The 23,443-nt window shown below is 37.7% G+C and overlaps 2 protein-coding genes across 6 annotated transcripts in view; one reads left to right on the forward strand and one right to left on the reverse strand.

Moving 5' to 3' along the window:
• LOC110378927 (transcriptional coactivator YAP1) overlaps window positions 1–14,690 on the forward strand; it is a 32,882-nt gene extending 18,192 nt beyond the window's left edge. The window contains exons 2-6 of one of the 5 annotated variants that reach the window (XM_021338377.3): window positions 7,091–7,236; window positions 10,203–10,343; window positions 10,473–10,630; window positions 11,624–11,941; window positions 12,456–14,690. In XM_021338377.3, coding sequence (XP_021194052.1) covers window positions 7,091–7,236; window positions 10,203–10,343; window positions 10,473–10,630; window positions 11,624–11,941; window positions 12,456–12,551 — 859 coding nt within the window. In that variant the 3' untranslated portion in view covers window positions 12,552–14,690. Of the gene's footprint in view, window positions 1–7,090; window positions 7,237–10,199; window positions 10,344–10,472; window positions 10,631–11,623; window positions 11,942–12,455 lie in introns of all 5 variants that reach the window. The other 4 variants (XM_021338376.3, XM_021338378.3, XM_021338379.3 and 1 more) reach the window with 4 other exon arrangements.
• A 103-nt stretch (window positions 14,691–14,793) lies between these two features.
• LOC110378925 (myrosinase 1) lies at window positions 14,794–23,103 on the reverse strand. Its single transcript, XM_021338375.3, has 9 exons — window positions 22,945–23,103; window positions 21,042–21,130; window positions 18,213–18,481; window positions 17,671–18,075; window positions 17,289–17,591; window positions 16,894–17,028; window positions 16,500–16,606; window positions 16,027–16,162; window positions 14,794–14,921 (listed from the first exon to the last, which is right to left on the reverse strand). Exons 1-9 carry the CDS (start codon window positions 22,992–22,994, stop codon window positions 14,907–14,909), a joined length of 1,509 nt encoding a protein of 502 aa, XP_021194050.2. The 5' UTR covers window positions 22,995–23,103; the 3' UTR covers window positions 14,794–14,906.
• Between the last annotated feature and the right edge of the window lie 340 nt (window positions 23,104–23,443).

Here is a 23,443-nt window from a genome sequence, read left to right on the forward strand (position 1 = left end):
ACCGACACACGTCTATACTACATAAACGACTAAGCACATTTATTATGCGATTAACATAATAAATTTAGCTTCTGCAACAATGTGGATGTTTCTGATTAAGTACTGTTGGTTTTTGTATTGATAAAATTAACAAAAACGCTCAATAGATTGCTCTCTTAAATAATTATCAATGTATAAAGTAAAAATTTGGTACGAATAATCAGTTTTTTAAGGAACAGATTATTCACCTTATTTTAATTGCATAAAAGGAAAATCCAACAGCGAAATATATAAATTAGAGCCTTTATTTCATTTCTTTAGATGAAATAAAGTCTTTTTCCTTGTTGGCTATAGAAGGTACTAAACTATTTTGCCTGAAACTATCTTAGCTATGACCACAAGGTACAGTCGTATTGACGTTTTCTTTGAATGTTCTAAACCTTGCCAATCAGCATATTTGAGTAACAAATTCTCGAAACAGACCTTCGCAGAAATGAGATCGGTGTCATCAAAAATAAAAGTTCAAAGAAAGTTGTAACGAGTTTGTGATAATTCATTAGATCGCCTAAGGAAAATACGTTATATACGTTTTGGCTGGAACAGTAGATCCCATAATAAAATCATCGGCCGGAAGTCGATGCGTCACTAGTGCGTTTTCGTCCACTTCTGTTAGTGTGAGTATCATGTGCGCTACAGTGTAGGTGGCTCGCCGCAGACACTATGATATTATCGCTGCTGATTATCAAGCGTACCTATGCGAAGACAGCCGACTCAGCACCAATATAAAACAAACGTTCTTAATTCGATTTAAAACACAGTAAATCTAAATTAACTATTATGTAGTCCTGTTCATTTGTATGATGTAGTGGTTACATGTTGCTCTAACGCTTGTATAGTGTTACTGATTATTCGTGTGTGCGTTTATTTACGTACGCGAGCGCCGACTCGTCCGAGATTCAAATTTAGAATGCCGTCTCCGCCATGTTGTTCTCAGTGAAAAACCTACGATCCATCGTTAGGAAGCTGTGGATCTGTCGCAAGAGAACGTGGCAAATCCTTATAAAAGTGTTCCCCTATTAAATAAGCACCATTTCCAAAGTAATCTCTCATTTGATAATACATACTTTGTTTTTACTTATAAGTAAAATAGCTCGAACTCTTTCGATGGAGACAAAGTAGATAGTAATTTGTTTGGATGTAGAGTACAGATCAAGTTTACAGCTTTGTTATTTTGAGGCCGTCTGAAAATTCAGTTAACGTAAATAAATGTTGTTGGTAACTAAAACGTAAGTGTATTCATGTGAATGAATGAGTCACGCTCAGAATTGGTTCAGTTCAGTTATCCGCCAGATTGTGGCAAATTGCGAAGTAACCGCCTAGATCTGTTGAAACATACGTTATGTCCCTTTGTCCTGCTTTGTCCTGACGCCACTGTTAATAATCCTGCAAAAAGAAGTTTCACTGTTGTCTTGCAGAACACATGATTGTTCACAGAAATGCTAGAGTGTTTTTAAATATCAATTAATAGGAAATCTACGGAGCTCATTCATTATAAATGATCCATCCAACGCACATAGGTTGGTAAATTAGCAAATTAATCCAAATCGCTCGAGTGCTTAGTTTATTAAGCGTACCTAGGCATTATATTTTATGTGTGTAGGTAAATACCTAGTTCTTATTTTGTGCACTTAGTAGCAGTGTCAAGCAAACAATTATTAGTTGTAGCAACTACTTTCGTGTTTATTGCATAACGCACGTGTCTGGTGACAACAACAATATTCACATTAATGGCGCAGTTTTATTTACACAGATACTGATCACTGACACTAGAACAATGTTTGCCAACAGACGCTTTGTTGACGAAACGACACACTTCGGTTAACGGTACACATACGTACATACTGTTTATGCTACCATCTATTACATTACCACTACAAAGAAACCATTTGCATGTCAATATTGTGTCGATATTCCACGATTTCCACATGAGGGGCCCAATTGTTACACTTCGACCGTTTTCTCAATTTGTAAGAGAAGGATAGCTCTCATTTATATTTATTCAAATCATAGTCACCTCTCTTGTGATGACGGCGGAGTTGGTAGGTTTTCCATTCATACACTCTATATATCGTCAACTTATAATTTGGTGTGCTAAGACATAGGCAGACCGTGTTTCGGAAGGCACGTAAAACTTTTGGGTGCCGGATATTTGCAAAATTTTGGCAGTCAGAAGAGAATGTGACCTGTCTTGCCAAGGGGCATTTAAAACTTTAAAATCACGTAACTTTAACATTTTACACCAGGCTATATGGCTGCCTAAGTATTTATGTTGTTTCCGGGTTGGACATAATATAAAGGTCTATACCCCTCTTACCTATTAGGTGACTTAAATATGAGGAGACTATATTTGTTTTTTGACCTTAACATCAATAGATAACAGTGAAAAACCCGTTAAAATTAGTGTAGCAGGTTTCGTAAACAGAAGCAAAAATTTATACAAAAATGTAGTTTTGAAACTGTTCTCTCTTGCGGTTGGAACCTGGGATTGAACTCATAAGTAGTCCTAATTTCCCTGCTTCCTTGTTCTTTTTTTGCAATACCTTCTTAAATAGAAAATAGATGTAACTATTATTTACTTTGCTTATCCAAAACAACACCATAATTTTATTTCAAACAAAAAAGCAAAAAAGTCTGTCTCGAAAATGAAAATCAATTTAGAAGACCATTCTTCGAGCGTCATACACTGGATTTATTTAAATTGTTAATTAGCTTATTATGTGACCTTCGCTTTATATATTTAAGTAGGTATTCCCAATTTATTGTATAATCGGCTGGCGATAAACCTCACTTCAGGTTAAAGAAAAATCCAGTGAAGTGATATGTAGTGTAGAACGTCGCTACATTACATATTGTAACCGCACATGAACTTGATTATGTAATCAATCCAGGAATAAATAAAGCTGATTCGTTTCGAGGTTAGTCGGCTTGTGGCTCGTGTTGTTGTATACCGCGGCGTCTATTGTGTAGTGTTGTGTGCAAGTGGAGAAGTGGGAAAATTGCGCACCAGACGAGGATGTACGTCCGATGTGACGCGCATCCGGTGCAACCAGAGCGTCTTACACTCGCACGCCTGCCCCGCAAGACACGCACAGATGCTACTTGTGGAGATTCACTGTTTCGATCGTAACACCGTCTAGATTTAAGTGGTTTCAATTGTAACTGATGCGGGCTATAATTACGTTTATGACGTCACCTCGCGATTCAATTCTAATATATTGATGTTTTGTACGGAATAATGGAAATAATTTGAATTACATATTGTACCTAGCTACCTATTAATAAGTAAGTAGATAGTGTAACTACAATCTACTGTTCATAAACTTTGAAGACCCTACTTTAAGGTACCTAGGTTTTTAGTGATAGGGCAAATGAAAAAGCCAACCAGCCATCTAGGGAAGTTAGATTTATAAGGTCTTAAAGCCTTTGTTCGGTTAACTAATTAAATTCAATGGATCTTATGAAAACCTCAGTGACAATAAAGGAGGTCCAAGTATAAAATTTTATTATGTTACTAAACAAGCATGCTACATTAGGAAAGAGTTCCTGCATAGTGTTGGTAACAATAATAACCATAATATTATGGCTGCGTTAATTTGAATAGGAAGTGATCATCACGCAGTTGATGACAAAGAGTGAAAACATTTTGTGCATTATCACAGTGCAGCCCCCGTTACATATCACCATGTATACGCGCTCACTATAATGTATTGGCATCTGAATGAGATTTTGCGAGCTGCTACTCAACCATCATAGTTATTTTAATGTTTATGTTACGTCGACGGACGCGATGCCAACTTTATTTTCCGTTTAATTGAAACACGAGGCATTTCTCCGAATTCGTCATATTGTGCTCGCGAATCTGTTTACGATACATACTTTGTTTGCGATGAGAAGTTCATTTAGTTTTGAGCGGGCAAAACAGTTTTTCATTTCTTTATAATAAGTTCCTCATTTGTCCCGTCGGCGCTCCTAATTTGTTACGCTGTCAAAGTGGAGCGTCCTAAATAAAGCTACAAGACTGGTTAAAATAATGTTCAAGATATGTGGTCTTAACCCTTGTTTTGATTGCAATCAGTAACGGTGAAAACTTGTTGTCATTGCAAGTGGTGTACCTACTTACGTACCTAGTTAAGGATTGGTTACAGCTGCTCGGTTTAGCTTGGTATTGCCATCTCGATAGCATTCGGTTTGGACAGTAGGCCGACAGGCATCAACAGCGCAGACACCAACACCCGGTGTGATTGTGCAACACTGGAAGGCCTTCGCACGAGAGAAATGGCGGGCTGTTTCTTAACGCTCCTTGTCATATGGCGATTGTTCACTAGCGACTATTATGTATCTATCTAAATTCTGATATTGCGAGGCTTTGTGCGTATGACTTACTGATTCGTTATTGCGTTATGAAAGCAAATTGGGTGCTCGCATTTGCTTATAGGAGGTCACGTTAATTCATATCATCTATTTATATATTTTAGTTAGGTATGTTGGGTAATTGTTTTTCATTAGGTACGATACTTATCAGAAATTCAATGATCAAAGTTCATGCTGACGTTATGGTACCTATTTGTCGGAGAGTACCTATTGCTGTCACCTGTTTAACCAGAAAAAACTGGCAGTACATAAACAGGGATGATGTTCATGATAACATTATAACGGTGACATAACGGTTCAGCACAGGTTATACTTTCTCTTTTCTGATTCATAATTTTATCTGCGCAGAGGATACAGTCGTAACGTAAAACACTTTCTCATTTCAGTTTTGCTTTTTTCGTTTTTTATGACTGCATGTGTAACGTGTTTCAAATATGGCTAAATATGAAAAGTTGGCCAAGACTATTGCGAATTGTAGCAGTATTGTATTATAGATGTTTTCAATAGGAATACTGTACCGTAATGATGACTAAAGCTAACCTGGTATCCATCCGCGTTGCCAAATCCAGTCATCTGCGTTCTGAGAACGATCGATTACGTGTTTGCCTTTGCGGATTGTGTGCAAAATAATGTGAATGTGTACAAACAACATGATGAGTGCGGGTGGCGAGTCGTATGTTAGATACAACAGTTTGGTCGGTGTTATGCAACTCGAGGCACCCCTCCCCGCGGGCGCAGGCTCCACTGTAATTACACACTTGCCCGCACCCCGTCGCCCGCGCCGCTCTTCACTTGGAGTGGCGTGATATGCCTACATCACACATTTCGCTCATATTGCTAACCACATACATATTATTCATTAAAGTTATTGTTGTCTGAAACAAAATAAATAGGTAGGTACTTACCTTAGGTATATTTACTTGCCTTACAATTGGTTTCAGATTTGCGGTTTTCGATTTTCAGTGCCCATTTATGAAATGCCTGAGTCAATCTTCTACTATGATATTTTGACTTTCCTTCCAGCCTACCTCGTGATGAAACATAAGTGATGAAGTTATATTTAAGTAGTAAAGTATAGGCATGTACAGAAATTAGTAGGTAATTCATCATACTACCTATATCCAGTCTCAAGAGTAATTGTTAAAATACATTCATAGGTAGTAGATAAGTATAGTCTAGAACTTGAGCCTTCATAAGATTGGTATCTTTAAGTACTGTGTCAAGTTTTCCTTCTACGGACTAACTTTTGGAAAGTCCAACGTTTAAACAAGATACCTACCTACCTAAAACATAACTGCATCACGACCACGTGGTCCACCTGTTTAGATGGTTATATATATAGATTTCCAAAATTTACTTGTTCATCAGGTTCTTGAGATCAATGTAAAAAAACTACAAGTAAAGATCTTTATTACTTTCTCTTAAAATATACCTATAAAATGTTAGTATTTATATCTAAAACAAAATACTCTTACACGAGGCGAACGAAAACAATGGCTTCGACTATATGCAATTAACTAGGCATAGGAACTCGTATAATGAAGTATTACCCATTGAAGTAAAATAAACCATGACTTACGTAATCGCTTGACTGGTAAACTGTGACAATAATTATTGCAGCCTTTCAATAACACAAGGACTATCACATGGACCTATAGAACCACCATACACACCATATACCACGCACTATAGTATGTATATGGCATATCCTATAGAGACACATACCTACCCATTTACTATCAATCGATGTTTTTCTATATTTACTCATTCCAGTTCCTTCCTGCTATCGGCGTAACAGGAAGGAACTGTGTTATCGCCTTTTCTATGGGATTCAAAAGAGGACAAAACATCACTGAACATTCTTTCGCGTAACGTGGTGTTACATTTGCGTTGTATTTCTTCCTTAATTCTACTTCTACAAAAATAATTACATTGTATTGAATGTACTTTATTCATGAGAGAACGATTGGTCCCAGTCCGGTGTCCAGCTGACGCCCTAAAGGTTACACATAGTTTGGAAGTACCTAATGAGGAATTAAACGCAGTTGATAAGTAGCAGTGCAGGTGCGCCTGCGCCGTGCCACGTACAGGTGCGAACATTGCTTGGCGTGACATCGCTAACAGCTGATAGCGCGCCCAAGTTCATTACCGTTCCGTGCAAATCGATTTGCCGAGGTAATGCCCCCATCCGCTTTCCAATGCACTAACTTTATGTAATGGCAAAATAAGATTTTAAACACTAAAATACTGCACAGCTGCCCAGTGATAGCAAAATAAATAGAAAATCATTGTATGGAGGCACTCGCCGAAATGTAACCGCCAAAATATAATCGTCGACGCAACCACGAATGTGATAGTGCCTACTTTCAGTGTAAAGAAAGTAAAAGAGTCATTCATCATGGCGGTGGCTATTCACTGGGTCGCACTCGCACACTCCGTGTCCGGTTTTGTCTACAAATTGGTCACATCGACCGCTAAGTGGGAAGATTTGGCTCACACGATGCCGATGTTGCTAACGGGTTTATAATGAATGCTTTACTATTCACAAGTAATGTCTTTGTTCGGAAAATACGTTTCTATTACATTTATTGTCTCTTTTAATTCAATTTTGAAGTTCTCAGATAATTTTGTATTGGTTGTTTGGGTGTGAGAAGCTAACTGGGTTGGTGTTTGTTTTCAGTCACATAACGAAGACGACGACATGGGACGACCCGCGCAAGACGTTGGCGGCGCAGTCGGTGGCCGGCAGCGTGCAGCATCAGAGCACAGACGCGCTGCTTACGCAGGCCGCCTCGCCGCAGAACATACCTAGCACACCCGCACCAGGTTCATATCTATTCATTCCTAAACTAACTACACCCATATTAAAACAGTGCACGTAAGTAATCAGCTGTAGAAAAATAAATCTGGAAAATTACGATTAATTATGTACAATAACGCACGTACCATAGGTATACACAGACAATGCATGAATGAAAATAAAACGCACTTTATGTAGGTAAACATCACAATACTGTATAGTGATTGTGGAATATTTTTTATAAAAAATAAGTACCGTCTCATAATAAATTATAAGAAAAAGCCACCACCATAGAATAGAAGTCTCTTTGTTTACAGAGATTTACCATGAGTTTACATAAAAGTATAGATTATAAATATACGAAGTAATTACGTAGTTAAACTAACACAAAGTTCACTCAATAATAATAACTAAATCACCATATGCATTGATAATTTCTAATGACCCCTTTGTTATTTACGGACGGTAAATAACCATGTCCTACCTGGAATTGTGAGACCAGAAAAAATCCATTCATGAGGAAAACAACGATTGTTTCAGCTAAATTTCCTGTAAATAATATATAAACTCAAACCAACTGTTTAATTAATAAATAATACTTTATCTCATGAATTATAGGTACGTACTTGAATTGCCTCAATGCAATTAAACTCACGTTCGTACCCATATCAACGCCATGGCTCTCAGTGACGTCCATGGTATTTCCATAATATAAAACATTTTAACAAAATACTGATATGTTTAAGGATAATAATAGTGGTTGAAGCGTAGTGGCGTAAATCTGAGACTGGTGTGGATTTAATAATCTTTTGTCTTATTTGACCCTTTATTATGATACATTTGAGGAAAAGGGCGGTGAAAGTAAATCAGTAAGGCGTACCTTCCTTATCGCTGTGTTAAATCCTGCTGCTGTACAATGCAGCATTTTTATTAATAAGTAAATAGTAAAACATAGGTCTAGAATTTGACAATCCTTACATATTCATGCTGAAATAATATTCTTAGAAATGAGTAACAAACAAAACGATAAGAGGTACTCCTTTCTAATAAAGTGTTTTATCGTATGATTGTTTTATCGCAAATTATAATCATCAATATCAACAGTTTAACGATAGTTCATTGTTTTATTCTCTGGCCTCAGTTTTCACGTGATCTAATTGGCCACAGTGGCCATGTTTAAAATTATCATGGAACTAAAATAAAAACAAGTAAATAACCCGAATTCTAAAACTGATTTTATGACGGGAATTAACGCGTTGTTTCCGTCGGTCGATGCGAGACGAGCGTTGAAAGGTGTTCGGAAAATACATCGGTGTCCCGGCGCCCGCGCACAGCCGCGGCCATGGCGCCCGCGCCTTTCAGCGCCTTGCGACACATCCGCCTTACTACACGCGAACTACTACACCACAATTAACTAAACTACGTGCTTCTTTGTATCATCATATGTACCCACGACAATTGATTGCCATATGATTTGAACTATAGGTGAAATCAACAAAAAGACACGAGATGTAAAATTGTTTTCGTACATGCATGATTTAATTAATATAACTTCTTCTTTGTGTCATCAAAATAAAGTCGCCGATTGTCGTGTATCTTTGGATGCACGTGCTTACCTCAATGAGTTAGTTTTTGAAGTTATGATAGTTGAATAAGTACGTGATCTATTCACTTCATGCGATCACGTCCAGAGGTCTGTGAGCGCCGCCCCGGTGGGATGAGCGCCGCACGTCGCGGCAACTGTCACTATTACACCTAGCTTTATCATCACCACTACAAACACCTATGTAGATCAGGTGACAATACAAATAATAGTGTTTCCACAGTGCGTTCCTGCTTAATCTTACGTCGCGATAACATACCACAACTCGCACCACTGAATATCTTTCGTATAACGCATCTCTTGTCACGAGAAGTTATTTAGGAATCATCTATCAAAGTCTTGATAGTATTTATTAGCTTTGTCAACAGTAATCTAACATTGTTGACCGCATTTATTCTGGTCTGTGTATAAACAATAAAGTGTTCGAGCAGTAATAATTATTCACCCTGTTTCGTAGTTTAATCTAGCGGCGGGTAAAAGTACAAGCGGTGGAGGCGGTCATAACGTAATGCTAACGTAATATCGCGGTTAGTCGCCGAGCCGCGCTGTGCTGTGTCGACTGTTGAGTAATGATCATTGTAAATAATGTGTAATTACACGGACCGCACAAAGGCAACATACTTAATAAAGAAATTATCTATCTAGATTGCAACTGAGATACCTACTGTGCATTCTTTTTCTGGGCAGTCAAAAGAAATAGTCCGGGCTTGCATACACCTACCTACACAGAATACCTAAGTAAATGGTTTAATTATAAAATAAGACTAATGAGTACCTAATACAAATTAAATCCTAGAACTAATACCTAATTAACGTTAAATCCATTGTGTCATTTAACCTGGCGATGGATAACTACTTATTTCTAAAACCACGTTCTATATAGATAGGATCTATTCACCACTCACTTATTATTATTTTTTTCTAAATCTTGTAGGAAAAGTGATGATAATTATAGGCAGATGTAATATCATACAAGGAATTGAGCAACATTAATAGCGATGATATTGGCGTTCAATTAGCCAGCGAGTATCTGTGAATTGTTTATGAATGATCGCTTGTTTGTTGCGCTGCGCGTACACAAAGCGTGAGTGCGAGATGTGAGCGCGTCCGCGGCACCGCGGCAGCGCGCGTGCGCAGTGATTCATTTTTGGAAACGAGTGCCAAGCGCTGGGCAGGTCGCACTCGTCTGGCGCCGTCGTTTCTTGGAACGAGCTCACGCCGACCTTCCCGTTGCCCACCTGATTCTCAATCACGTGTGCGTACGTCTTAGTTCGTAATGTGCTGGCTTGCAACTAGTCGCTGTTGAGAGAATCATTAGTTGTTTTCCTACAAATGACAAGTGTAACGTTTCAAAGGTACTGATTACGTACGTTTGATTGATTTCAGCAGCGAAGAGTACAAGTAGTAACACAACGACGGATCCACTAGGGCCCCTGCCGGAGGGTTGGGAGCAGGCCGCGACGGCGGAAGGAGAAATCTACTTTATAAATCATGCAGCTCGCACCACATCCTGGTTCGATCCAAGGATACGTAAGTATACAACATGTACAGTGAATGTCAGCAACGCATAAGTACCTTGTAAGATCAATTAAACATGCTTGACTCGGATGTGTTGAAGCTTGCGCTTGCGGGTGCTGATGGGTTCGTGTCTGTTTCCAGCACAACACTTGCAGCGCACGCCGGCGGCGGGCGGCGCGGTGCCGGATGGCGGCTGGGCCAACGCGTCGCTGCAGGCGTGCCAGCAGAAGCTGCGGCTGCAGTCGCTGCAGCTCGAGAGAGAGCGCCTCAAGCAGCGCCAGCAGGAGATCAGACTCCAGGTAATACTACAAACAATTACTACTAACCCCTCCATCTTCCCCAATATAAGTCTATTCAAAATCGGGACAAGTATCCCGCAAAAACGTCTCTCTGGCATTTACCCTGATGACATCCATAGATGTAAGTAATATATGTGTGGAAGGAGACAACTTGTTTGTCTTTTTTGTGCGGCATATTGTAATGAGTTCATTAGCATACGACAGCTGATTTCATTTCCTGAATACTAGACTTCCGGGTTTATGCGGAACTGCTAGATATGTCTGACCTTTACCACGTTTCAAAAAATCTTGTTTTCTCAATACAAAGTCCGAGTAATTTGCAAGATTTTAATAACTTCATATTCAATGATCTTGATAATTGGCTGTTATCATGTCTTGTAAGTAAGAGATAACAACGAGAGGAGGGTTCCAATTCTAAGGAGATATAAAAAAAAATATCCGGAGACATGTGTAGTTAAAGAAAACGAAGTGATTGCATGTATCGTTTATAATTCTATCTCACTCGTACACTGAGTGTTAGCAGAACACGTCATGGTACGGCCCCTGACCAAGGTGAGAACCACGCTGAGTCTCCGATAAAGAGTTCTTATCAAAACGTTGTATCTTTGTTTACTATCTTCTGCAAAACTTGTAATAAACGATATGCCTTTTCGTTAGTGTTAGATTACACATAACCTTGCTCGTCAAAAATACTGATTGATTGGATGACGGTATTCATTTCATTTGTTGTCTAATTATATTATCTAGGTATAGATATGATTGAATACATGTATAGGAATACTACTTATATCTAGAAATAGATTTTTGTGTTTGTATAGTAAATACAATTTACCTCGATTTCAATATGGGTTCAATTCAACAGTATCTGAAAAGTAACATAGGTCGCATAGCTTTTGTAGCTATAATCCTATTTGGTTAATAGATTTATAGGTTATTTTCACCAACAAACATCGTCTCAAGCTAAAATTATAATGATAATGTTTTGTATTACAGCAAGAGCTAATAATGGCGCGGCAGTCATCATCGATTGTTTCGTCACTGGCGAACAGCACGGGCGTGGCCAGCACAGACCTGCCCCTGGACCCGTTCCTGTCGGGGCTGTCTGACCACCAGCGACAGGAGTCCGCCGACAGCGGGCTGGGCATGGCCGTCCCGCACTCCTACTCCATGCCGCACACGCCCGAGGGCTTCTTAGCAGGCATGGACGACCGCATGGACTGCACCAGCGAGGCCGGCGCCAACATCGACTCCACCGACATCACGCTAGCCGATAACCTCGACTCTACTGACGACCTGGTACCTTCTTTACAAGTAATTCAAGTTTTATTTTCGTAGACTTTCAATAAATCGTAGTCTTGTCTACGGCGTAGTCGGCGTAGTTAGCGTAGTCAGCGTAGTAGGCGTAGTCAGCGTAGTACTGTAGTGAGCGTAGTAGGCGTAGTCAGCGTAGTAGGCGTAGTCGGCGTAGTCAACGTAATGCACTGCTACGCGTGTTAATGGAGAAGTTATTCTTTGTTCACCGTCTGTCTTTACTTTTTAAAACAAATATGTACCTACATACAGCAAGTACTACATCAGTTTATAAAGAGTTTATTATAACGAAATGAGATTTATTCTTAGCAACAATGTTTTCGTCTTTATTCCACTAATTGATTAAAAAATAAAATCGGTGACTTGCGTGAGTCATTGTCGTGTCATTAAATGTTGAAAACAAAAACAACATCGTTAAGTGATATTATCCTCACAAAGATCAGTGTAGGGGAGTCTACGAAACGATAATGCTGAATTTATGTTTGTTATAATTTGTTAAATATTTTCGTTTCAGTTGAACGAGTTCACAAACGACATACTCCTGGACGACGTGCAATCGCTGATAAACTCGACGCCGAGCAAGCCCGACAACGTGCTGACGTGGCTGTAGGCGCTCCATGCTTACAAACTTTCAAATTAGGTATTATATGTAACGTAGCGTACTTACCGCTTGCATGACGTCGACCGCTATACAGTGTCGGTGACAACGGTAACGACCATGGTGTACATTTCACTTGAAAATGACAATTATAGCATAACATGTGTAATGACTGATGTGGGATTTTGTGTGCTTATGATTTAGGATAGGTAGATACTTTCAGTACCAGTTCGATGGCTTCCAACAGAACAGTTAGACCGATGCGGACTAATGCATTTGGGTGTAGCACGTGTTATTTTTAGCCAGTAACGTTATATTTCAGTTCAAATGTAAGTTGGAAAGATTTCTCCGCATCGGTCTCACGGTTCCCTACTATATCTGCTCGCTTTTATGCAGAATTGGTTTTATCTCTGTCTCTGCATTTATTCGAATGAGATAGGAATACAAAATCGTGTGAGTATCATAAGTGTTTCTACTTCGTTGTGGTGGTACATGTGTGGAATTGTATGTCTGACTTTACAACACATACTCATCGCAATTCTTGACTTGGTAATAAAGTATTGTAAATTAGTGCCTTTCATCCGCGGTTAGCACATAATGCTAAGTAATGTAAGCAAACAGTAACTCTCTTTATCTTCAACGTGAGCAGTAGAATCGTTTCTATGTTTCAAGCAGTTCAAGTAAGAGATGAGCTACGAGACCGGAGCCAAGTATCGCGAATCAGTAGCAAGATATCACGAATGGCTAGTCAGGTCGCTAGCGGTGCGAGTGGCTGCAAGCCTGCTTTCGTAGCAGAAAGTAGTTGCGTTGCAACGCAATCATTCGTGAACTTAGTTTCCATATTCTTTGCACAGAGACTATCGGAAATCGTATTCTATAAATCGACAAACAAACAATATTTTATGATATATTTTAAAATTAAGATTGTGATAACATCTTGATGTAACAGTGCCTTATTGTGCCTTGATAAAAATTATTTATTGTTGTAATAATTTAGATAATGTTGAGATATTTTTACAATTTTCTATTGTCGAATTATTGATGTAATAGTGATTTGACGGAAAATAAACTACTTATGTACTTGTAGAACGTTGTTTGTCAACTTACACCGTCCTTGTGAATTTTCGAGATTATGAATAGACGTTAAGTTTTAATAGTTAATCATGAAGTAGGTAATAATGTTGGCAACTATTATGTTTACTTATTATAGTTGGGTTGTAAGTGAACAATGTGACTACCTAAGCAATATTCAAGTGTATGGGTGCAGCTAGCTAGCTAATTTTAGGGAGTAATTGGAGCTCTAAATTTTGCCTCTAAGTGCCTTACAAACATTGTTATTGTCTGCCCTATACGCAGACTGCATCGGTGCCAACAAACTATAAAATCTATTTTCGATAACTACTGTTATGATATTAGTATTACTTCATTAATGTTAGTTATCAATCATCAAATCATCGTTCATATTATATAAAATTCTAAATATTTCAAAATTTTGTAAGCCCACCTAGTCTTTAGATTGTTTGTATGAGTGTATTGAATTCAGCTAGCTTGATTGATTAATATGATAATGGAATTAGGCCTTTAATATCAAATGCTACATTGAAAACTTTGCCATATTAGTAAAAGTACTATTATTCTTATAAGACTTGAATGTAATCTTCAGTTGCGACGCATAGCAATAAATAGCATCTCTGTGTAACTATTGTAATTAGACGTAACGGTGCTGGGTTGATGATACATTTAATTTTGTATTCTGTAGATCCATTTGTTGTATACTTTATATTTGTATTTGTCGTGTATTAATTGTAAGAGTGAGTAAGTCGGAGGCGCGGCGATATTGTGCGGCGCGGTGCACAAACATTCCAGTTGTGTGAGCCTCGCACGACTCCAGTCCTGCCTCTCGCTACACACTCATGCCGAGCAATATCGCCGTCCCACACTAATATCAGTTATTTCTTAAGTATAGCCTTTATGAAAAACATATCTTTTCAGTCTGATAACAGATGCAAGTTTTCTATGTAGTGTATGTAACTACGTGTATCAATGTTATAACAATGAAATTACGTGTCAAACTTATTAATTTACTATAATTTCATTGTAAATAATTCGATATTCTTATATGAATTAAATAAATATTTGTTTTAATACCTATTATATATTTCACTTCCCACAATTTATATGAAAATTACACGATGAAATATTACAATTCAGATCTGGGTGTTGTTATCTGTTGAAAAAGAAAGAATAGTCTTAGTAACTCTTAAATTATTTATTTGTTAACGATAACAAGCAGTGCACACGTGCTTCCTTTTAATACAAATATAATACAATGCTAGTTGTTACCATGCTCGACCCAACACCTCCGCTTCAGTTGTATGCAATCTGTCAAAACAATGTTAAATTCGTAATGCTATTTACAAAATTAATTAGGAGGTAGGCTTTCTAAAAACTTTGAAAAGAACTGGGAAAATTAGAAAGTGATAGTTCAAGCAAATAGGAAACAATCGGGTTGCTATTTACTTACGTATCAGACTATTAAAATTAAGAAGAAGCAGCGGCATTCTGTTCTAAGGAACTGTAAGTGTGAACAAACATATACAGGTTTTATATTAAATACAGAGTTAATAAGGTAGAAGTTAGAATAGATAACTTTTGTACAATAAGGCCGTATTCACATGCACGTAAACGGTACGCCCGCCGAGTCGTGTAACGTAGAAATGTAAGTATGTGAAAGTATATGGCACAGTCGCCGTGCATTGTGAGATTTTTTTTGTTATTCATACATTTCTATCTTACACGGCAAGGGAAGAACCAAACTACATATACCATTTGTGACAAGCGTAATCTGCAAGCAGACAATATTATCTAAACATGGTACAAGGCATATACATTATATGACTGAATATACAGAAGATCTACTTAGGTAAATTTTCTTGAATTCGATATCGTTTTGCGGTTCGATAAAATAATATTTATCATTATTTTTCTATCTTAAGCAAGCCAATCAAAAGGCCAAAGTTTTCACAAAATATAGTTGATTACGCCAAAATATTACCCTGACTACACTAAACACTTTGAAGGTGCTTCCGTAAAAACTACGAAAATAACTTCAGTAGCTTGTAAAAAGTTCTAGAAAATTGAAGGGGTTTCACATTCGTAAATTAGTCGCAAGCTACTTACGTGAGAAAAACTTACAAGTTTTCAGCCTTCAGATGTAAAAAATGCTGCAACCATAAAAAATGTGTAACTAGATAAGTCATTAACACCTCATCTACAGCGTGTGTTAAGAACAAAAATCGGAACGCAATCAACTTGTATAACACCGGATGCATTAAATTAAAACAAGCCTCTAGAACTAAAGACATATGCAACAAACTAGCACGAGAACATAAAAGAAAGAAAGTCAAAAGTTGCAGAAAAGTTCCATAGCCAGCTACTTCTACAGAGCCCCTTTAGCAGTAGTTTCAAGTGAGCATTTAGTTCTTACACTGGGTTCGAAAAAGCGTGGGTCTTTCGGCAGCTCGCGCGTTGCGCACAGCTCCTTGAAGTATTCGGCTGATAGCTTGGGCTTGCGGGGCCGCGCTGGGTCCGTGATGTTTACGTAGTATAAACCGAATCGTTCACTGAGGAGACAGATGCATGTTAATACATGAAAAAAATAAAACAGAACGTTCTTTAGGTCGGTCCTTGGATGGGATCCCATCTTGTTATGATGAGCTCCTCGTTCGATGGGTCCCGATGCTCCTCATGACAAGCTTCTCGGTGATTCAGAGAGCACGTTAAAGTTAGTAACGGGTGATATTTGAACATTTGAACAGTTCGTTACGGTCCGTTAAAGATTTAAGTTTTGTAGAATTCTGCCATAGTGTAAAGAGGGGCCCTATTTATTATACTTTGATTCTGTCCTGCTTCAAACAAATTATAGGCATGTGCCAACTGTGCCAGCAGTACATTACTTACGAGAATCCAGCCCTCCATTCGAAGTTGTCCATGAGCGTCCACGCGGTGTAGCCGAGGACTTTGACGCCGTCATCGTAGATCACGTTCAGGATCTCATTCAGGTAGTCCTGTGAACATATCAATTGTAAGTACGTACATACATTAATGTAACCTTATATTACTGAAAATGAAGAGCCAATACGAACAATATATATAACAGACTACACTACATTATACATTGCACGATTTTGCGCACCTAATAAAAAGTAACCGCCTACCTCGATAAATGGGCTAGATAACATTTTTTTTTCAAATTGGTCCAGTACTTCCTGAGACTACCGTGTTCAAGTAAAAAAACAAAGACTCTCTTTAGTTTTATAATATTACTATAGACATAAATTGTCACGTCACTTACGTTGAAGTACTTGATGCGGCCGTAGTCCAGCAAGGTACCGTAGTCAGAGAATCCGTTCTCCGTGATGTAAATCGGTGGGTCGTTGTACGAGCTCTTGCACCAACGCAGCAGGTTAGCAAAACCAGTTGGCACTACCTGAAATTGATTTTCAAATCCTTAAACTCTCTTTGCCAGACTGGATGCATGATTTACTGAAATAATATCAAATATGATACCTATGTTAATGTACATTAATGTTATAACATTGCAATCTTCTGTCAACAGATTAAAACTAGTTTTCTCAATTTTTGTAGGAAATTATTAAATTCAATCAGTATAGAAACTCAAGGTACTTAAATCCTGAATCTATGTTTCCCAGCATTTTATACAAATGTTTTCACTAAAAGTAAACTTACTCGAAGCCATTCTGAAGCTGAATCACCACCGACTTCCATAGTAGTAACTGCGCCAATATCCTTCAACCACGAGGGTGACTTAGCGATAGGGTCGACACCAGCGCCGGTGATCAAGTGCGTGGTGTAGTGGTTGATACCCAGGAAGTCTGACGTGCCCTTAATCCTCTGGATCCAGTATGCATCGAACTGCTCCAGGCGGGATTTCAAAAGTCCCTCAGCAGCACTCTGGCGGGCTACATTGTCAACCATGACCGATGGGTATCCTCCGTCAGAGGTGAAAATTGGGTGGGCGAACCAACCGAACTAGACAATAAGTTTTTGGTTAAAATTGTATTTGAAAAGAAAACAAATATATAGTTTTTAATTGTAATAGTCACTTTACCTTGAATTGGTTAGCCACTTCAGCAAGCGCTACTTGCTCAGCACTTTCAGGGTCGCTAGGTTCATACCAGATGGAGTTGATGGAGATCATGATCCTTCCGTTTTGAACAGGGCGGTAGGTTTCGTTGTACAAGTGGTAAGCTTCTGCGTGAGCCTTCAGCAGAGTGTCACTGCACAAGTAGCAGCCAACACCGTGGCTGTCAACTGCTGGGGCTTTCTTCTCGTCACCATAAGCATCTTCGCAGATCTCATAAGGTTCGTTGAAAGTAATCCAAGACTTGATTTTGGTTCCGAACTCTTTGAAGCACAAGTCGGCGTAGTCACGGAAGTAATGGATCATCTTAGGGTTTGCCCAACCTCCAAGATCTTGCAGTGCTTGGGGTAAGTCCCAGTGGAATAAGGTGACCTGAAATATAATTTTATTCATAAACATGAAGTTTATTTTAACCACAAATATTGATTTTAATTTTAAGTCCGTAAAGACTAAGTGATTGCTTCATAGTCTGATTTCAAAATTAATAGAAAAAAATTTTGTGAACTTACGAGGGGTTCGATATTATTCTCAGCAAGAGCATCAAGGAGGTCGTTGTAGTAGCGTATGCCGTCGGGGTTAACGACGTCAAGGCGGCCGGTGGGCAGGATGCGAGCCCATGACAGCGAGAACCGGTAGAAGTCCACGCCGAGGTACGTCAGCTCCTCAACATCCTCCATGTAGCGGTTGTAGGAGTCGCAAGCGATGTCACCATTGGTGCCATCGGCGATCATCTCGGGGCGCGAGTGAGACAAACGGTCCCAGACATTTTCACTTTTGCCTGAAAAAGGATGTAAAAATTTTTCCTTTTCAGTATTCTAGTGGTACCCGACGATATAAAGAGTCAGCGGAGTAGGTGAGGACCGTGAGGAATATTGTAATCCTATTCATGAAAAATTTTAAGATAGACAGACAGGCCGTGGCCCTTTCAGTAACGTAAGTAAATCATCACAATACTATAGGTAGGTATTTTGAATAGATTATTTTATATCAGTAGTGTAGTCAAATAAATACATGGTGCGATAATGATTTTAGATGATGATGTTATCTACATACTATTTCGTGAAACAAACATCTTGTTTTTTCTGATTATCCTAAACACATACTTTAACTGATAAATGTTGATCGAATATCTGTCAAGACAGACACCATAATACCTGATCAAGATAAGATTTGTGACTGTTTGTTACATACCTATTATAAGCATCTCCTTAAGAGCGTGTACGCTCGCCGCGCGATGTCAACTTTAGGTAATTCAACGCAAAAAACCGCGCAGACTAGCGTCGCGGCTGTGTGCGTGCCTATCATACTTCACGTATAGTCACACAAACCATTTTGATCCTTTCGAGTGAAATTGGTAGAACAAAAAATATATTATTTAGTAAATAGTTAATAGCGGGAAAATAGTGTAAGTCTATGGATGTCTAAAATATAAAAGCATGAAAATAAGTCGTTAATACTTACACTCTTTTGCAAAAAAATCGGGCACCTATGAAAACCTTGGTTTTGAGGACTTTCTGTATATTACATACAATTTTCAACAGTACTAAATAGTCGACTGATGATTAATGACAATGTTAAGAGTTTCTGTATTTTAACCGATTTCAAAAAAAGAAAGGAGGAGGTTTCAATTAGATTGTTTTGTGATTGTTCTCAATTTGATTGTTCTCGATTTCTCAAAGACGCCTGGACCGATTTGAAAAATTGATTGTTTATATGAATGGTCCAGTCCATCCAGACCGAAAAATTGTGGTCAAATAACAACAATTGCCGGAAAGCCAAATATTGGTGAAGAGCTTGGGTTTACCATTGCAAATAAAGTTTTAAGTTATCTATCCTATATGCTTCAAAAGTTATTCGAGTTCAAAATTTGGGTACATCCAAAATGAAAAAAAAAATATAGCTCGATTGGTAACAGACATCTGCAATAAGTGATTTCTAGCCTAAGGAGTCCGCCATATTGGATTTAGACTCGCGACACATTTTTTTTCGAGTTATTCATAGCAAGCCCTTTCATTTGATACCCATATCGTAGGAATGCATTAAAAACATTTTTTTCTCCATCTTGGGTATACCGCCATATTGGATATAGAATCATACATTGTCATTAAAACTGAACATTCAAACAAAATTTCAACTCAATCGATAAAAAAAATATGCTTCAAAATTGAGCTTTAAATAAAATAGTAATGTATCAAGATTTGTTGGTCGCGCTTGAAATGTACTCTATTCTCGGTATCCACGGCAGAGGTTATTCACCCTACGCGATGTGACGGAGCGACACGTCCTCTCTGTGAAGCCTTGCGGCGGTCTGGTTTGAGTTGACTCGCGTGCAGCGTTTTATAGTAGTTTTAAATAATTTATAAAAAATAAAAACGAGAGATTAAATTATAATATAAAGTTTATGTTTTAAAGAAAGAGTTATATTACTATAGTAAATAATTGTTATATTAAATTAAGTAAGATAGATAGGTAAAAAAAGCATTTGAAATTCACAATTTTTCACATTGTTAAAATATTTTTTTCTGAAAGATAGAGACCTAAATCAAAAAATGTTTTCAATTAACTATAGGCATGGGGATTTCGTCTATGAGTAAAAAAATAAATATGATTAGATTTGCCACTGTTTTCACATGAATTTAAGCTTCGAAATAGACGCTGAACGGGAATTTTATAAAACATCTGTTACGTTATAGGGGTTTTAAGTATTTAAACTACACAAATTGAAATTTATGTTCAATTAACTATATAGACAGTGAAATTACCTTGCGTTATTAAAAAATAACATAGTTATAGGATAAGTAGTTACTGAGAAACAGTGGTTTGAAAAGTACTATTTTAGGCCAAATGGCGCGCGGTTGACGTACACGCTCTTAAATGACAATGCAAAAAAATATATAACCAACAAAATTTTGCATGCCTATTGACTGAACTCCTTTTGACTGAACAATAAAGATACAAGTTTGATCATCTAGTCAACACAAAAAGTGCCCAATATTGCTGCTAAATAACGATTAAACATATTGCAATGACTCAAGCAGATTTCATATCACGTGTGGGTGTGGCTTAACTATAAATTATTTGGTAAGTAGCAAGAGGAAGGTACTTAGGATAGGTCATGGCCGAAGACGATGTGTGAACGATAATACGATATTTTCAAATATAAGCTCTCATATAGAAAGATTTTATTTAAGTCAGCTGCAGATGATGGATTCCTGCGGTCCCTTGTTCATCTAATGGAAATGCCCTCGCTGTGGTTTTTAAGAACCAACACGCCTATCAACCCCAGGTGAACAATTTCCAAAAGAATGTACGTCGTAAAAAAGTGTTGGTAAACTTACCACTGACGTTCCAGGCCCCCTCGATCTGATGGGCAGCAGTTGCCACACCAAACGTGAACCCTTCAGGGAACTTCCTAAATGCTATGCTCCTGAAATGTCATGAAATACAACGCATTTAATAAAACAAGTAGACATTTAATATGTAATTTTGTGCAGAAATCATGCTAATGGAGGTAAAAGACAGAACGAAGAAAAGACAATAGAGACCAAATCGGGAGCCTATGAAGAGCTTATAAAGTGAATGCTGCTATTAGGTCTTCGTCTAGTGAGCAAATTATTCACACCAAACAAACAATCCAAAAATACTCAATATCGAACACTTGTTTGTTTATGTAGGTAGGTACTTTAAGATATTTAAGTACGACATAAAAATAACTTGAAATTCAAAAGCTATTTTTAAATGCATATCATGTGCGCCATTTAATGTATTGTTAGTATGCATCACACAATTGTTCGCATAAAATAAAATGGTTTGTGCCTTAAAGGTTATCATTCTCAAGGTCTTTCTTTCACGGGGAAAATAATTAACCTTCCTCTAGACAATTAAATAAATTACATTGTACTTTATTAATGGTTGAGCTAATGAATGATGATGAGACCTATAGTTATCTAATTGACCCAATAGTTTTCTGCAACTATTGAGAAGGTTCATTGACCTCGTATTGTATAATTTTCGTATTACATTACAGTATAAAATTTACGGATAGGATGATCATTTTCACCTAGCTCCAAACTATAAAGACGACAAGAAATAAGCGTGAAAATATTTTCCGAATTTTCCTTTAACGAAAATCTGGTACCTGACTTTACTTTTGACTTTTTAAAATTCTTTGACTTCCATTAGCTATACTTTGTCTTCCAATCGACTTTATTTGACTTTATTTATATGGATATTGGAATCGATAGCTTTTTATCGCTATTCGAATCGGTACTTCAGGACTTCTAAATATGAGATAGAATTAAGATGACTAGATAAGATTGTGTCATCAAAAATATCGGTCCCATGGAACAAAACTCGTGAAATTATCAACTTGTTTTGATTATTTGAAACGTATTACATACATTATTTAAATTTAATTTGGTTCATTTTATGCCCGTGGGAACACGCTAAGAAATTAGTAAAGCCACTTATTTTCTCCTTTTCTAATTATTTGTGCCAAAGTAAGAAGAAATTCGCATTCTCAAAAACGTAAGTTTCAGTCGGTAAATAAATATAGAATCGTCAGCTAGCTAACCGGTCCATTAACCAGCTGCTAGATAGATAGTTAACATCATAGTAAGCATGCAACAAAATAGTAAGCTTTGATATGGGATTTGACACAATTACTGAGTTGTTGAATTAGAAATATTCTAAAGTAACTTAGCTTAACTATGTTTGGATACCCAAACAAACTTGCCCTTGCACTCTGTATAACAATGGACAGTAAAAATCGATCCATGAGTGAACTTGATTGAAATCTGTTCCCCGATGTCGGTACATAATATCTAACTTATTTGTTAACCGTTTGATACATAGTTAACAGTTAAGGCTATTGACAAAGTTTCGCTTTGATTTGATAATTTTTTTTGCTCTGCTCTGCTTCAAAGATCTATTTGAATAACTTCAGAATTGATTTTAAACTTGGCGCCTTTCTGTTTGTCTGAGAGCCTCAGATTCTAAAGACATTTCATCGACGACTTCTTTTTAACTTGATAACGTATTCATGCGTGTTATGGAGTGCAACCATCTGGTGACCAAACGATAAAAATATTAAAAGTGTATCGCGATTTTCTAACGATCTTTATCTTGGCCTTCTTACAAATGTTATTGACCTCAAATACGCAAGTAAATAATTGAAATGAAGCTTGTGCATTTGACTTTTAAATCGAGTGCAGTTATTTAGCGGTATAAAAACAAACTTACGAGTGACAGAGCGCCAGCAGCGTGAGTATGGTCCAGCTCGACATCGCCATGGTTCCGTGTTGCGCCGTCGACCTCCTCCGGCGAACTGTTGTGTGCCCGACACCCAGCGACACAGGTTAGCTCGTCAAGTGCCCCAGAATTTTTGCCGGTGAGATAAATCAAGTATTCTGAAGCCGATAGTTTGAAGATAAACCATTGAGTGGGGTATTCGCTGACAGGGGATTATCGTGTTTTGTCATGCTAACGCAGCTTAGTTACACAACAGGTACAAAGTTAAGAAACTTTGTCGATATCGGAAATACGATATCAGTGTTATCAAATAAAAAAGAACTGCCTCCATCTATTGTTAGGAGGGAAGATTATTTGACTGAACTGATATCAGAATATGAGTTCAGCTACAAATTTAGTAAGACATAAATAAGCAAAGCAAATAGTGCCTTATTCACTTGATCTGATATATTTGTTAACAATTATATTTAGCACTTATCACTGGAAAACA

This window comes from Helicoverpa armigera, chromosome 3 (genome assembly GCF_030705265.1).
Source record: "Helicoverpa armigera isolate CAAS_96S chromosome 3, ASM3070526v1, whole genome shotgun sequence".
NCBI classification, from domain to species: Eukaryota; Metazoa; Arthropoda; class Insecta; order Lepidoptera; family Noctuidae; genus Helicoverpa; species Helicoverpa armigera.

Bases quoted from the DNA above. Each gene is read 5' to 3' on its own strand.
- LOC110378925 (XM_021338375.3), bottom strand. From the start codon at position 22,994: ATGGCGATGTCGAGCTGGACCATACTCACGCTGCTGGCGCTCTGTCAC. The intron at 21,131-22,944 runs GTAAGTTTGTTT...ATGACATTTCAG, and splicing joins CTGCTGGCGCTCTGTCACTC to GAGCATAGCATTTAGGAAGT. The intron at 16,163-16,499 runs GTAAGTAATGTA...CTGTCTCCTCAG, and splicing joins GAATGGAGGGCTGGATTCTC to TGAACGATTCGGTTTATACT.